General features: G+C 37.0%; 1 protein-coding gene across 2 annotated transcripts in view; it reads left to right on the top strand.

The window, feature by feature from the left end:
- Nucleotides 1-379: 379 nt before the first annotated feature.
- The window catches only part of SLC30A9 (solute carrier family 30 member 9), a 32,291-nt gene continuing 16,666 nt past the window's right edge, over nucleotides 380-16,004 (top strand). The window contains exons 1-11 of one of the 2 annotated variants that reach the window (XM_056489572.1): nucleotides 380-609; nucleotides 2,331-2,507; nucleotides 4,530-4,592; nucleotides 6,565-6,664; nucleotides 7,473-7,565; nucleotides 7,784-7,866; nucleotides 8,918-8,976; nucleotides 9,672-9,739; nucleotides 12,215-12,317; nucleotides 14,114-14,169; nucleotides 15,440-15,575. In XM_056489572.1, the coding sequence (XP_056345547.1) occupies nucleotides 513-609; nucleotides 2,331-2,507; nucleotides 4,530-4,592; nucleotides 6,565-6,664; nucleotides 7,473-7,565; nucleotides 7,784-7,866; nucleotides 8,918-8,976; nucleotides 9,672-9,739; nucleotides 12,215-12,317; nucleotides 14,114-14,169; nucleotides 15,440-15,575 (1,035 nt within the window). In that variant the 5' untranslated portion in view covers nucleotides 380-512. Of the gene's footprint in view, nucleotides 610-1,570; nucleotides 1,636-2,330; nucleotides 2,508-4,529; nucleotides 4,593-6,564; nucleotides 6,665-7,472; nucleotides 7,566-7,783; nucleotides 7,867-8,917; nucleotides 8,977-9,671; nucleotides 9,740-12,214; nucleotides 12,318-14,113; nucleotides 14,170-15,439; nucleotides 15,576-16,004 lie in introns of those variants that run through there. The other variant, XM_056489571.1, reaches the window with a different exon arrangement.

Genomic DNA, 16,004 nt, shown 5'->3' with positions numbered 1-16,004 from the left:
GGGGGCCGCTCCCCGGGGCAGAGCCACCTCCCGCGGACCTGCCGCTCCCCGGGGCCGGGCCGCCTCCCGGGGCAGAGCCACCTCCCGCGGACCTGCCGCTTCCCGGCGACCTGCCGCTCCCCGGGGCCGAGCCGCCTCCCGGGGCCGAGCCACCTCCCGCGGACCTGCCGCTCCCCGGGGCCGGGCCGCCTCCCGGGGCAGAGCCACCTCCCGGGGCCCGGCCGCCTCCCAGGGCCGAGCCGCCTCCCGGGGCCCGGCCGCCTCCCGAGGCCGAGCCGCCTCCCGGGGCCGAGCCGCCTCCCGGGCGGGCCCGGCGCAGGCGCGGCGGGCGGGGCGGGTGAGTCAGCGGTGGCACCGCGGTGCCCCCGCACATCCGGGAGCCGCGGCGCCGCCCACCGCCGGCCTCTGGCCACCGCCGCCGCCCGGGGCCAGGGGGCTCCGCCGCCGCCGCGCCGGCCGCCGCCGATGCGAATCGCCGCCCGCCCGCCGGCCGCTGCCGAGCGGCCGCCGCCATGATGCCGGCCCTGGCCGCCCAGCGGCGGGGCTGCCGCGGCCTCTACCGCCTGTACCTGCGGTGCCAGGCGGCGCCGCGGCCCCGCGCCTGCCACGGTGAGTCCTGCGGGGCCGGCGCTCGGAGGGAGCTCCGCGTTTGCCTGGGGCGCGGCGAGCGGCGGCCGTGGCGGGCCGGGGTCCCTCCCGAGGCCATGGCACCGCTCCCGGCTGCGGGCGCCCGCGGGCCGGGGAGCGCCCGCTGTTTTCTGAGCGGCGGCTGTGAAAAGAAGGAGAACGTGCAGGTGTTTTGTGGGGCCGGGGAGTCTCGGCCGGGCTGTGCCAGCCCCGTCTGACGTGAGGCAGGCGCGTCATGCCCGTGCCGGGGCCGAAGTTTGCAGTAATTACATAAAATGTAACGCCGTCACACAGGGTTTGTGTTGGTCCGAGGAGCGAGCGCTCGCTTTTCCTTTAGGCCACAGATCTGATAATATTTAAATTCTGAGCAGTTTTGCCACTTTTCGTGTAGGCACGGTTAAATTGCAGCAAATGCTTTTTTTCTCTAAGGGTTTCTTGTGTGTGCGTGCATTAGTAGGAAAAATGCCCTCTAAATGTGCTGATTAAGTTTTCCCTTTTCAGCAGCTCCAGTGTCACCAGAGCTTAGGAAACAACACTGCTCATCTTGTGCCACGTGTTTATTGTAGTGTTTTATTAATTTGTAATCAGTAAGTTCAGTGAACTGAGTTTATCGTTAAGAGCTTTTGTCACATTGTGACAACTATTAGTAAGAGCTATCCTTTTTTGGGGGAAATTTTTCCTTCAGTAAGATTCAGGTAAGTGGATGTAGACATGCAGGGGTGCAGAAGACTAAAATAAAAAGCTGTTGAGACTTTTATGGAAAGGACAATTCTATAATTTTTTTTTTTTTTTTTTTTTTTTTTTTGTGAGAGCTGTGTTATTCATATTTAAGTAGTCATGCTTGGTATGACTTTATTTACTGTCACCTCTTAAATATTTTAAAAAATGTATTTATTTTTTAGTGATTGCTTTCCAAAGCAGCCAGTTTCCCTGCTGCATTTCTGGTTGGAGGTGTTATTTACCCTCTCTACAAAAGTGCTTCCTAAAAGAAACTGATTGCTGATACAGGTTGGTCTGTACTGCAACTCTGCTTTTGGCTAATCTTTTGAAATGGAAGATTGCCTACCCAAGGTGGTTTCTCAGAGGACTTTTTGCATATTGATCTTGTAATTTGTCTGTTGTGAAAGCTGCAAAATTTAAGACACTTTCTTATAAAATGTTTTGTACAGTGTCATGTGCTTTTCTGCGTGATTTCTGTAGCAACTGTGTAATTTGCACGCAGTTCAGTTTTTCCTCATTGGTAAGCTGTGATGTACAGAGTGAAATGAAATGGTAACACTGGCTAATAGTTTTGTAGTGGTCTGTATTTGTTCTTTTATCAGTATATGGTTTTTAGAAACTTTGAGGCAGTTTGGGTAGAATGAGACTTAGTGTATCAGAAAACCAATCTTGTCAAATAGCTTTGGGTTTGTTTTTTTTTTTTTAACCCTTAAGATCATCCAGAAGTCTGGGAAAAATGCGTACTGGAGTGTGGGAAGAACCCCCTAGTGTTAGAATGAAATTTAAAAGTGGATGATTGAAGAGAAGTAGTGAAAGCATGCTATTTACTCTCATTTTGTGGTTCATAGCATGGGTAAAGTAAGCACGGGTCAGTGCTTACAAGCTGACTTCCCATAACTTACGCTGCCAGACCAGGACCACTTTCCCTTCTTTTTCCTTCCAAAATAGCTGCCTGAAACAGCTTTTGTTCTTCCCCTTATTAGGATGGCAAGTTTCAATGAAAAGTGGGAGTTTGTCTTATATTCTACCATGTAATCGCCTGCCTGTGCAGTTGATGAGTCAAGTGAGAGTTTATACCTCCAATGGTCAGAAGAAAGATCTTGGATCACAAGATACAAATGGATCAGCCCGTGAAGAAACCCTGCATAAAGCTGAAACAGGTAGTACTAAGCTACAATAGAGAGTATTTATAAAAATGTAGAAGCTTAATATATTTACTGATATGGTGTTTTGTTTTTTTTTCTATTGTATGATATTACGGAGTTCTTAGTATTTTTGGTTGTGGACATCTATATAGGAAATTCAAATGCATAAGCAGGAATGCTGAAATTTATTTCTCTCAGTCATTCTGGTATTTTAAGGGTTTAAATGTAATCAAATATAAAGTGCTGATGGAAAAATGTGGGTGTTGAAAGGGATTAAGTAATTTAAGGGATAAGAAATTGAATGCATTACTCATCTTTCACCACTTTGCTTGTTTATTAGAATTTTTTGGTAGTATTTCTGGTCTGTGTCAAAGGAATTAATGATAAAGATAGAATGAGTGCCACTATTGAGCATTATGGCATCTCAAGGCCAGGCTATAAATGACTGGTAAATAAGGCTGAGCTGTTTCATCTGCTGGAGCTTTCTAATCTGACAGTTGTTAGAACTGCAGCATTCACATTAAACATTTGATACAGTGTGCATAACCTGACCCTTCCTGCTGTTCGATTGTCGATCTTGTGCTTGTTAGGTGCTCGTGGAATTCAGAACTGGCTTGTCCTTGCTCCATTGTAACATCCTCTATTTTTGATGCTTAGTAACTGTGGCACCACAGAGATACAGGTTTGGAAGACTGTGCTTAAGAGATAACAGACACTTTTCGAAATGAAAGCTCTCTTTCTTTCTGCTTTTGTCTATAATGGAGTGGTCTTCTGAAGAAAATTTCCTTTTCCTCATCAGGATAGCAGATATTTGTTCCTTCTTTAGTAACTCGTAAATTCCTGGAGCTTGCAACAGTCTTTAAAAGCTAGTTACTGTAGCCAGCTAAGAGGATTACATTCTGATGTTTGGAAGTACAAAAGTGACTCTTAAACATTGTTCAGTCTTGAAAGTTACCATATCAACCTCTACTTAGTCTGAAAAACAGTGGCTGTGAATGGAGTATTCTGTATCCTTTTTCCACAATGGTGCATTGTGATTTTTTTCTGACTCTAAGCTGAGGTAGTAAAATTTGAAAGGGTTCTTGATGTACATAGATCTCTGTGCATGGATGTAATCTTAGTATTTTTGTCTCCCCCTCCCCAGGTCTTGTGATGCAATCTTTTGTTAAATAGTGTTTGCAGTATTTAGTTTGATGATATAAATGGTTGTACATGTTTTTTTGAAAAGTGGTAGGGCACAAAAGAGTGGATATGTTGGTTTGACATGCTAGAACTATAAGGTTTTTGTTCTGAAAGCTATATTGAGATGTATGAGACAAGGATGCAATATTTGTTTGAATTTTGAAGCAGTACTTCTGGTTTCTAAGTAGAAAGCTCACTAAAATTACTGGAATTTATCGTTTTCCAAATATTAAGATTAATTTCACTGTTGTGAATTATATTTTGCTGGTTTTTTTAGTAGAATCATATCCTTAAGTTTCAAAACCAGCTGAAAGACTTTGTTTTTGTTCCAGCTCCAGCTTGTTACATATGAGTTGTGGATTTTAGTTTCAATATTCTGTGTTTTAAGGAACTAACTTTTTGTAAACAAAGAAGCTTCCATCCCTTAAGATTGAATCTCAGCTTGGAAGCTCTGAAACACTTTGATACATAGCAGCCACAGGCTATATTTATTATTAATTATGTTTACTAACCTAAAGTTTTGCATAAAACTTGTCCCAAACAAAAGTGCACAGTTAAAATATATTTTTTAAAATTTGGAGTGCTTTGGAAAATATGTTGAAAATTGGTGTTCTTCTGCAAGCTGCTAGGAGTTTTTTGATCAATGCTATATTAAATATTTACCTTTTTTTTTTTGTTTGTTTGTTTCAGTCTTTTGAGAGTTCTAAATGTTGGAAATCTGGCAAATACATTTTCTAATTGTCAGGGTGCAATGCAATTTTAAGATATATCCTAGTGTTATGTCAGTCAAACTCTTTACTGAAAAGAAAAGTAGGTGCTTTAGTATTTACAATGAGCTTTAATTTTATTTTACAGGACAAGATACAACTAATGCAGGCCAAAAGCAGTCTTCACCCAAACAGCCAATCCAAGTAAAAGGTAAAGAAATACTTAGTGTATTGGAACTTTAATGCTGTTTGCTAGTAGTTAAAAAAAAAGTGTAAGGAAACTATAGTTCCTCTTCAATTGTGTAAGCAAGTTATGTGAATAGCATTTTAAAACATACTTATGTGCCAGCTTTGTTTGGTACTATTCGCTTGAAAGTGACTCTGAAAAAAAATCAAACATAGCAATATTTCTTCTAATTATTCACTCTTCTGTGTTTGTTTGTAATTTTCATTTAAGCTGCAGAGTTCATCAGGAAAAGACTGATTTGTTTTTTCACGTGTTGTTGTAGTCTGTCCTCCACAGACCTACTGTGGCTAAGCTCAATACTTGGTCTTCCCCATTCCTTTTTCTAAGTCTTCTTCTGTTCTTTCTTATTACTAAGTTAATCTAATCAGTCTTGCTTCTAAATATATTTTGACCACATCTGCCTAATCTGAGTTCTGTAAAATTCCCATTTGTGTGTAGTAGTGTGGTGGGCTTGACACTGGTTGGACACCAGGTGCCCACCCAAGCTGGGGTATCACTGCCCTCCTTAGTTGGATAGGGTACAGAAAATGTAATGAAAGACTTCTGAGTTGAGATAAGGACAGGGAGAGATCATTCACTGATTACTGTCATGGGCAAAACAGATTGGACTTGGGGAAAATGAGTTATTTTATTGCCAAGCAAATCAGACTACAGAGAAATAAAAACTAAATTTTAAAACACTTTCCTCTAACCCTTCACTTCTTCCCAGGCTTAATCTTCTGCTTTTCTCTGCCTTCTCATCCTCGATGGTGCAGGGGCATGTAAATGTCTCTTAGTGTATGTGTGCAGGGAGAAAATGCAAGGTATTTCTGGGAAATAATTGTGAAAATAGATATATATTTCAGCAAGAGTTTTCCCTCTCTTAATTAAAGATGTGCAAGGAGAAATGCTTATGTTAAAGATTTTTTTTGTGTCTAGGAAGTGGAATCCTAATCTTAAAATGCTGCTCTGACATAGTAATACTTGGATCAGTAAGTTTCTAAGTGTTACAAAGACAGTAACATTTTTAAAGGCTCACTAATCTTAAAAAAGTGTTTTCTGAAGTGTTTTATTTACATCATCTTTTGTTGAGTTCATCTTTCTCTTGGAAACACCAAATAAGTTTTTTTTCTCCACATTTACTACAGTTTTATACAGTTACTTGAACTAAGGGTAGGATTGTTGAAATAATGTGCAATATACAGCTGCAGTACAATATATACAATGTACAATGTATGATTTATTTTAGTGAAATTTACCTGTATTTCTGAAAGAGGAATTAGTAAGGGTTTGATAAATCTATAAGTTGTTTTTCAGTAAGGTTAATACGATTTGGGTGTAGGTTTATTTTAAGTAAAAGATGGGGAGTGTTTAAAAATTTTCAGCCTAACCTTAGTTCTAGGCTTAGTAAATGTGTGTTAATTAATTTAATTTGTATAAATGCCCAGTGTGAAGAGTACTAATTTTGAATGTAATAGTTAAGAAAAATTGCATATACAGTCTGTCTCGTTTTTCTGTATGCTCTGCAAAGGTCAAAAGTCTTATCTGGAGAAAGTGGACTTGATTATTGGAAAAAATAGATATGAAGCAGTCTGTTGCTATTTCAGTTGTTAGACCAAGGGTTTCCAAATGGCCATATTTGAATGCTATTTATGTAGCCAAGCATCATCTCTGACATCAAAGTTGGGGAAGTAGCTGACTGTGGCAGTTAGGTTTGAGAACCCTGAACTACAGCTTAGTAAGTAGCATTTTTGGAGGTAAATTATTCTACCCTAACTCATTTCCACAATGAGGAAGATACCTTTCTCTTCATTCTCAATTTTCTGTATCATTGACAAGCATTGTTTTTCAGATTTCCACTAAGAGATATCACAGCATGACACTAGATTGAACTACTTTTTGAAATTTCTGCTGTAGTCTCTATGAGTAACTTAACTTGTGTATCTATTTTTTTAAGTGAAAGCAGTCCTTAAGAAAAGAGAGTATGGACCAAAATACACACAAAATAACTTCATCACTGGAGTCAGAGCAATAAATGAGTTTTGTCTTAAATCCAGGTATGATGGGTTTGAGTTGAGATTTAAATTCTGACTTTTTTTTTTTTTATTTTTTATTGGTTCATGTGTGCATGAGAAGTAATTGTGATTGTAGAGTGATTTTGCACAACAACTTTTTCTAAATGCTTTTGTGGTGTACGTAAGTGTAAGTGGCTGAAGTTAGTTCTTGCTTAGTTTTACATGAACTAGGAACTTGCACTTAATTTTTCAGTACTTGCTTCTTAAAGTAGTTTATCTGTATTTATGAGGCTGCAAATCTAGTTGGGGGGAGACACTTTCATTCCTCCCATGTTCACATAATGGTGTAGATACCCTAAAGTGTAGCTCAGCACAGGAAATTTTGTGTTTCCCCAAGTAGCTTTATTATCTTCAACCTTTTGTAGCTTGTGCTGGGAGCCAAATTTTGGGATTAAATTTCTTAAATTTTCTTGTCACATGACTTCTGATTCCCATTTAGGAAGGCTAATTCATGTAGCCTCATGTTTAGCATCTGTGCACATTATCAGTTACATAAAGATCATTCATTGGATGTTTTATTATTTAGTGTTTTAATACTTTGTCTTCAGTGTGTAGTATTTCATGGTATGAAGACATGATTTGGAATTCTGGATGTGAAACAGTACTTTTCAATAGTCTGCTAGAGATCACTTCATGTTGTCTGTCTGGTCTGTTTGAAGTAGAAAACTTCACTTTTTTTGTACAACAAATTAGTAATATCAGAATTGTGGATCATCACCCAGACATAAAAGTCAAATGAGAACAATATGATCCTTTTGTTACAACTAAACTCTTTGTCCACTTTCCTTAGTGATTTAGACCAGCTGAGAAAAATTAAACGACGAAGTCCCCACGATGACACTGAGACTTTCACGGTGTACCTGAGATCGGATGTAGAGGCAAAGTAAGAACATTTTAAAAGGATTATATGAGAGAGAGAAAAGTTTTAAAAGTCAAGTTTGCAATGTCAAAGGGCAATAATGTTTCCCATTTCCTATCTGAACACATTTTATATCCTGATTATTATAATTACATTGTGTATCTAAAATTGGGCAGTATTTTATGCTTGATAAAAAAGTTGCCTGAGTAGAAACATTTTTAAGTTACTTTTACTTCATGCAGGTCTCTTGAAGTTTGGGGTAGTCCAGAGGCTCTTGCCAGAGAAAGAAAGCGACGCAAAGAGGCGGAGATCAAGTACAGAGAAAGTGAGTGTAGAATTTTCAAATTCCTTGAAATGTAGCAAGAAAGTAGGATTGTTAGAAATCTACAAGATAGTGTTACTTTATTGAAAACTTGTAAATTTGGAACTAGCAATTGCTGACTAGGTTTTATGGCATAGTCTTAGGGTAAAGTGTTGCTATCTATGCAGATACAGTCTGTTACTATCTTGCAATTTATCATCTTTGTGATACAGCAAGACCATACATTCAGTGGAGATCTGTAGTCATACTCTTGGGATGGCTTTTTGTTCTTAGATGATAATTTACATTTTCAATGCAGGGTTTTTTTAATGGAGAATTTTGAAAAGAGTTAGAACTGATCCAAATCTTTATACTAGCCCCTACTCATTTTTTTCCTCTGAAAAGAATTCAGCTTGCCTTTGTGTTTCAGAAGGGGAGAAGTACTCCCAGATAGTATTTTTTTTTTTTTTTGTGTAATGTTATTTTTGTTATCCTTGCTGGTATTATCAATTATCAACTTGTACAGCCAAATCAGTAGTTGGTAATGTATTTGGATCTGTCTAGTCAGTTAGAATGACACAAGAGGCAATACTCCTTCAAGATACTTAGTCCAGTTGTGTACCTTAAAGTGAGAGGTAATTTTTTGTTTTTTGAAACAGTTGTGCCACTAGAACACCCCTCTGTCAAAAAATGCTAGAACTGCAGACATCTGTTAAGGTATCTATACATGTACTGAAAGTGCAGTCAGAAGCCTAAAAATTTTTATTGACCTGAAGAATAATTTTTGGGTATAAATAAAATGCCTGAATTTGTAGAAGTGTATTTTGAGTTTTTCCCTCTGTGTATTATCATTTGTTGGCAGAAATGGTAACAATGTATAGGATCATAACAGATTGTATTTGGCATTTTGCATAACAACATCAACGTGTATTTCTGATTAACAACATCAAGAGAGGAATTCTTTCACAGATCATCTAGCTCTTATTAGGAGTTGGCTGCTGCATAAAAAAAAGACTTCAATTCCTGAAACTACTGGTTACTAGTACATATTCATGATGTGAATCTTGTACTACAGATCTGTTTAGAAACCAAAGGCTGTTGTGGGAATACAAGGAGTTCTTTGGAAGTACTAAGGTAAGGACATTTTCAAGTGCTTGGCTAGAACAGTGTTGTGAAATGTGTTATGATGCCTTTTGAAGGAAAATTTATGTAACTGAATATTACTGGAATGTTTTTTTGCAGTGTAATATACTAGATCTATATCTGATTGTTATGCAGTAGTAAATGTTAAGATGACAGCTTGAATGGGTTCCTACAGTAACTGTAATCCACCAGTAAGAGGGTTTTTTTCAGTTGCCTTCTTATAAAAATGTGGCTGTAGTCATTATTTAAAGTATAACCTATTACTATGTGTTGTAAATATATTTTTAATTAAAAAAAATATCTAAGTAAGTTTCTTTAAGAAAAAAGAGCCTGGAAGAGGAGTGCTTATGTCTATGCACTGCTGGCCCTTCCTCTTTGCTTAAGCAGACACACACCCTAGATCCAGATGCTTGGGTATAGAATGATTCCTTAGCAAGCTCTAGGCCTTATGACTGCAGTGGCCTCTGCTGGAGACTTCATTGGATGTTTGTCTTTTTAATAGCCAACCATCTGTAGAAATACATAAGACCAACTGCAGTTTGGCTGAACACTCAGTAGTAAATTAGTTGCCTTTAAGAACTTTCACAATACAGAGCAGTGCAAAGTTTTTTATTTAATAGTTTGTATGGTAGGTGTCTCATGAGATCAAGATTGAGTTATTAAATAATCTTTATTTCTTTATGTAGCCACGCTCCAGTACAGCAGCTATGTTTTTCAAGGGACCAGGGAAGGTGGTAATGGTAGCTATTTGCATGTAAGTAAAAAAAAAAAAAAAAAAAGTTTTGTTTTTGCAAGTAATAAGCAATTTATTTATATTATCCTGGAAATAGGAACAGGGTGTGTATTTAAGATAAAGATACCTATGTCTGTAACTAAAGTTAAGAGAGTTATCTGCTTATTTTTGATAGGGGAGAGTTTATGCGAATACATTGATCAATACATAGACATCAGGTATTGGATATATCTCTGATGAGAGAAGAACAAATTTTTTGGAGTTGATCAGACTATACAGTTTCTTAAAGTAAAAACTAAAATTTTGAAGGACCTGAAGAAGCAGGGATTTTAAGTTGTCTCCTTTTCTTGCTCCTTCTTGAGAGGAAGCTTTTCATACATTTTAAAGATTTTTCCATATAACCAACAGAAAAGAATTCACTTTTCTCTTTATGCTGTTATTTCTTTTCTAATTGAAAAGGGGATGTTTTTGGGGGTTTTTACCCTTTCACATGTTTTACAAGTTTGAATGAAATAAGTTAATGATCCTAATGTAAAGCAAATTGTCACAGAGACTATCTGTCATGAAATAGGAGGAAATGTATTAAGTTTCTCTCAGGAAATGAAGGCTAAAACATTTGCTATGAAACCTTGCAGTTTTTAAATACATTTTCTTTTATAAAAGCTATTTATTTTTTAAGACACTATTGATATAACTGAGCATAATAGAAAGGGGAAAATTTTTAGCCCAGGAAACAAAAACGTTGGGAGCAGGAAGTAACTCTTTGAGCTTCTGCAAAACCATATTCTTTTATTTGGGGAAGAAAAATACAAAGCTCATTTGACTGAAAACCTGCCTCTTTACTGACTATTCCACTACTATCTCTTCAGACCCTTCTAAGTTTAAAGCATGTAAGAATTTTTAGCATGGATATTTCTAATGGAAAAAAAAAGTACTGGGGATGTTGTGGTCATTTCTACCTCCTTCTGTTTCTTACACTCCTACAGAGAAAGTAGACCTTTCCTCCTGCTTTGTAGACAGAGCATTGCTGTAAACATTGCATTTTTTTCATAAATACCTTTTGATTATTGGGTATTTTTATACATGAATGCCTGGTAGCCAGGCCAGAGGACATTTGTAGACAAACTACAAATGGTTATTGTGCTCAGTCGTCTTTTTGTGGGCCTGTTTCAAAAGTTCAAACTACTCTGGGAACTCAAATATCTGATGACTTTTCAGAGGTTAAAGTCAAGGCCATTATCAGTGCTCCTTTGTTTGTGGTCTTTTTAATATCTTTTGGCTTTGTGTCAAGAAGGATCAATCTGTCTTAACTTTTCCAGTTGGAATTATTTGGTAGACTTTTAACAAACTTCAGGCTTCCCCCGTGAGGGTGAAATGTGGTTCAGTCAAAAGCAGAGTTGTTCTATGGATCTGTATGTATATCCAGCTACGCTGGAATACTACCAATAGCTTTGGTTTGTGTTCTGTTGAGATTTCCTACTTTCAGTTCCATCTAGATAGAAATAAGGTTAGTCAGAAATTAGTTAGTTCAGTCCAGTACAATAGAGGAAATACTTTCTGAAGTGCTAGTCACTGATGTAAAATGATGTAAAAACCTTTTTTCCAATCAAATCAGAGCATTTTAGCTTCGTTCTCAGAATCTGCTGGGTTTGCTTCATCTAACTTGAATATAATGTCTGGCACATGTTAAAATATGCCACAAGAAGATGTTGTTAATAGTTTCTTATAACAATTTATTTAGATACTTAAAAACTGGCAATAAATGAAACTCATGTTAAAAATGATAGAGGAGGATATTATAATTCTCTGGTCTAATTTTCTGTGCAATATGTTTGTAGCAATTAACCTCCTGATTCTGATAATGTTTGAAGTAGGACTTGGACTTTGGTGTTAATAGTTACCTTTGTGCAACATAAGACAATGTTTACTCCAGTAAACCTGTAGCTGTAAAAATATCTTCACAATTCACACTGAACATCTTAATGGAGAAGTTTCATAGATAATTTTACAGCGTAATCTAGTGACAGCCTTGTCTTCCTGTCTGTTGTCTCACATTTGTATCCAACTGAGAATGGCTCAGACTGAAGATGAAGTAGGGAACCTTGCACTGTAGTATTGGGAGAGGATGTGTAGGGGGCAAAGGATTGAAAAAATAGAAAAGGAAGTTGTTAAGAGTTATATTTTCCTGCTGGTAGAAAATTAGTTCTGAGTAGTGAGTGTGATTGTAGTTTTCAGGAAGTGTAACTTATTTAGGACTGCTTAGAAGTTAATGATTTCTGAAAAATAAATTGTGTATCTTTATCAAGGTTAGCTGAAAGGACCTTTTTTCACAGAAACTATGATGAAAATCTCTATGAATTATGTCTGTACAGCTCTCTAATAATTAAAATTATATTTGAGTTTGCTTCTTTCTTGCAGATAATGTATGATTGTAGAGCACTTCTGATTTTGCTGAAAATATTAAACATCAAATATTGTTATTTCTTCTCTTTTCAGAAATGGATTGAATTTTTTCTTTAAGCTACTTGCTTGGGTTTACACGGGTTCTGCAAGTATGTTTTCAGAAGCCATACACTCTTTAGCAGACACATGTAACCAGGTGAGTATTTTTTTCTATTCTGCTAAAGTTAGTACTTGTAGTAAAACTGGGAATAAAGACACATACTCCAGCAGTTGTAGTGCAAAAAGTAGGGTGCTTTTTAATTTGTATTAATGTAAGAATGAGAAGTCAGAATGTAGATTTTGAAGTCTTTTAGAAATAAGTTGGAAGAGGGGAGTTGCAGTAAGAACTGTAGTCACATACTTCATGGTTTATGAGTGGTACTTGAAACTAAAATGATTTTGGTGGATATTTTGGTTAAATGTTAACTTGAAATGCTTCTCCTGTCAGTTATTACTTTGTTATTATCAGACTTTGTTACTTGCTCATCTTTAGGTAGAATAATGATTGGAATATGAGCATTTTGTTTTCTTTTTCTATTCCTAGATTACCTATCAGCCTCTCACAGCACAAGTAGTAGTAGTAGTAGAGAAGTGGAGTGGCAGGCTCAGAATTAAACATGTAATACTAATATGCAGGGATAAAATTAATATTGCTTTTTCCACTGTTTTCTATAGTGTGCTTGAAGCATATGTTGTGAGACCTTGAAATGACATTGCAAGGCTTCAGGGGGAAAATATATCAACCCTTAAAGAAGGGTTGAAGGAAAGGCTCCTGCAGCTCCAGCAAGAGGAGTCCTTGGGTAGCTTGTAACCCATAAAATGCAGCAGTCTTATGCTCCTCCAAATTTGAGGAATCTGTGGAACCTTAGAACAGACTGAATATCTCAAAAAGTCTATTAACACAGTTTTGGAAAACTTTTTGTTTGATTTGGACCCATTATGCTTCTCCGTCCAGAAAGACTGAGCTGACAACTCGCATTTTGTTTGATGGTTTCACACAACCTTTCAGCTGTTCCAGATGTAAAGTGAGGGTGCTCCTAATTCAACTGATAATACTTAAATTTATGGAGAGGCCAGCCTTAAAGTGTGATTTTTGACTTGGCCAAGTGTGTTAATATATAGGTGAACCAAGTTTGATAGTGATATTATATGTATTGAAGACCTATTCTGTTTCTTAAATATCAAAATTGAATGTTCCACTGAAATGTGGAGTGTTTGTTTTGTTTTTTCAAATAATTGAGTGTGTGGTTTTGAGAAAACCACAGAAGAAACCTTGCTGTCTCAGAGTAGCTTGCTGTCGCTAAGACTAAAGTTTTTGTATTTTAATACTTGTTATTATGTTTCACTATCCATAGTGTTTAACAAAAAGCGTGATTTGCAACATTCCGGTCTAGATTTACAACTTACTGCATCAACAACTTAATACATGCCTAATTAAATATATCACAGATAGGCAATTTAGATAGCAAGAGATTATTCCTTCCTTCAAAATATGCTGAAAAGTTATGATTTAAAATATGCAGTGTAAAGTTGCTGCTTTAAATATTGTCATCACCATACTACCCCAGTCTCAGTATAATTTCTCTTCAGAGAGGGATTTATTTAAATAGCTTTGTTCCCTGAGCAACTTCATTCCTTTACACTGAAGCACAGCAACAGCACTTGTGATTGCATGTAATGTTCATTTTCAGTTGCGATTCTAAAATTATAATTAACAGTAATTATATATATACACCGTATAATTGTGTATATTTTATATATGTAAGTATAACTAACAATTTTTTGGGAGTGGTAGGTTTAGATGACAATTTTTGAGGGTTATATTCCAGCTCTAATAAGATACCAGTAGCAAAGCATATATGCAGTTCAACAAATGCCATCTGCCTTTAGCTTTCAAATTCAGTTGATACAGAATGTTTCTAATTTTTTTTTTTAACCTCTTGTCTTAAATAGGCATTGCTAGCTTTGGGCATCAGTCAGTCTGCAAGGACACCTGACCCTAGTCATCCGTAAGCTTTTTGAGTAAATAAAGATTTTGTAACTATGTATAGGAGTAAGATCAGTTCTTGCTTGTGCATCACCTTTTTAATTTGCTGAAATGTATTGTTTCTGTTTTCACAACAGATAAAATAAAAAAAGGATTTTCTTTCAAGCTCCAGGAGTTGTAGTTTCAGTGGCTTGGTGCATGTGTTGAGTTTTTTTGGGTTTTGTTCTGGAACACGTTTGCTATGTTTTATTTTAATTTATATTATTTCTTTAAGTTGTTCTGGCCTCTTCTGCCTCTTGCAGCTAATAGATCTACTTTTTAAACACTGTGCATGTGAATCACAGGATTTTTTTTAAAATAAAAATTACTGTCCTCTTCCTTTTTTCAACAAAGTACTTTTATGCAAGCAAGGTACTTGTACCATAAGGAGTTGTGTTTGACATAACTCTTTGTATCTAATAACAGGGATATTACTTGATAAGTTCTTACAAGTTTGTGAAAGTTACAAGCTGTACTCTCCATGATATTTTCTCAGTGTCAACCTGTTTTATGGACAAGTCATTAATTCTTTAAGCACTAGTTCGAAAATACATCTAAATTAGGGAATAAATTATGCTTTTTTTCATTAACAGCATCAAAAATATTTGAAAAATTTAAATCCTATATTAGTGCAAGTATTTGTTGTGTCTTGTTTTTCTCTCTCACTTCTTTCTCTTCTTCCTCAATATAGACAAAATAAATGCACTGTTTGTAGATGGAGTTAAAACCAAAAAATGGAATAAACACAAAATTTTAATATTGCTTTAATTCCTCCACTGCACTTAAAAACTGCAAGTGTTCAATGTTTGTAGGTAGCTGAACTACTGAGAGATGTATACATTTTATTCCCTTTAAATTAGCTTTGAGTTATGTAGAATGGTTGCTCACAAAACTAGAGTCCTCATTTAGAAGTAGCATTTCACTAGAAATGACACACATGTTGTTTATTTTGTGGGTTTTTTTCAGTTGTAAAATAAAATCCTTGGTCACGGTACAAGAGCTAATTCAGCTGTTTAAAAGCAAGTTAGAAAAATATTTATGCTTGATTTCTTTGCATGTATTAGGTATCCTTTTTCAAGTAGGTTTTTTCCCCCGCCTTGGATTAGATTTGATTTAGCAGCTTTGTCTTAAATAGATGCCAAGCCATATGATGATAATTTGGGACAAGTAAAAATTAATGGCAGACTTTGAGATTTGTTTGTGGAGATGTAGTATCTTATATTCCTAAAATAATTTTCTTTCCTTTCTCCTAGGTATGGTTTCACAAATATGCGCTATATTGCCTCCCTGATTAGTGGAGTAGGCATTTTCATGATGGGTGCAGGACTTTCTTGGTATCATGGGATCATAGGTTTACTCCACCCTCATCCTGTAGAATCTCTCCTCTGGGTAAGCTAATCTTGTTTTGTATTGTATTTAACACCAGTAACTTAATAAAAAATAGTGGCATAGTCCAAAATTCACTTCCTAAGTTGGTTTGAATCCCAGCACAATTAACTCAGACCATTCTTAATGAAAATGTGTTTTAAGGAAAAGAAATCTTTAAACTGTAGTTGATTTTGCAGCAAAATAAGCTGTTCTCTAAACCCTGCATCTTCCTTTCGTATCCCCCCCCTCCTAGAGGTCCTCCTTTCCTGTTTGGAATACATTGCATGATTCAATTATTATTGGTTTCCTTCTGTTTAGGGACAATTACATGGCACAGTGGGTAATGTGGTTCTGGAGCGCTATGTTTGGATAGCCTGTGGTGTAGAGATCTGTAGAAATATGAATATAATATAGTATCATATCTGATTCTTTTTTTTTTTTTTTCCATAC

The sequence above is a fragment of the Oenanthe melanoleuca genome, chromosome 4 (assembly GCF_029582105.1).
Source record: "Oenanthe melanoleuca isolate GR-GAL-2019-014 chromosome 4, OMel1.0, whole genome shotgun sequence".
NCBI lineage: Eukaryota > Metazoa > Chordata > Aves > Passeriformes > Muscicapidae > Oenanthe > Oenanthe melanoleuca.
This window is presented reverse-complemented; position numbering and strand designations above follow the sequence as displayed.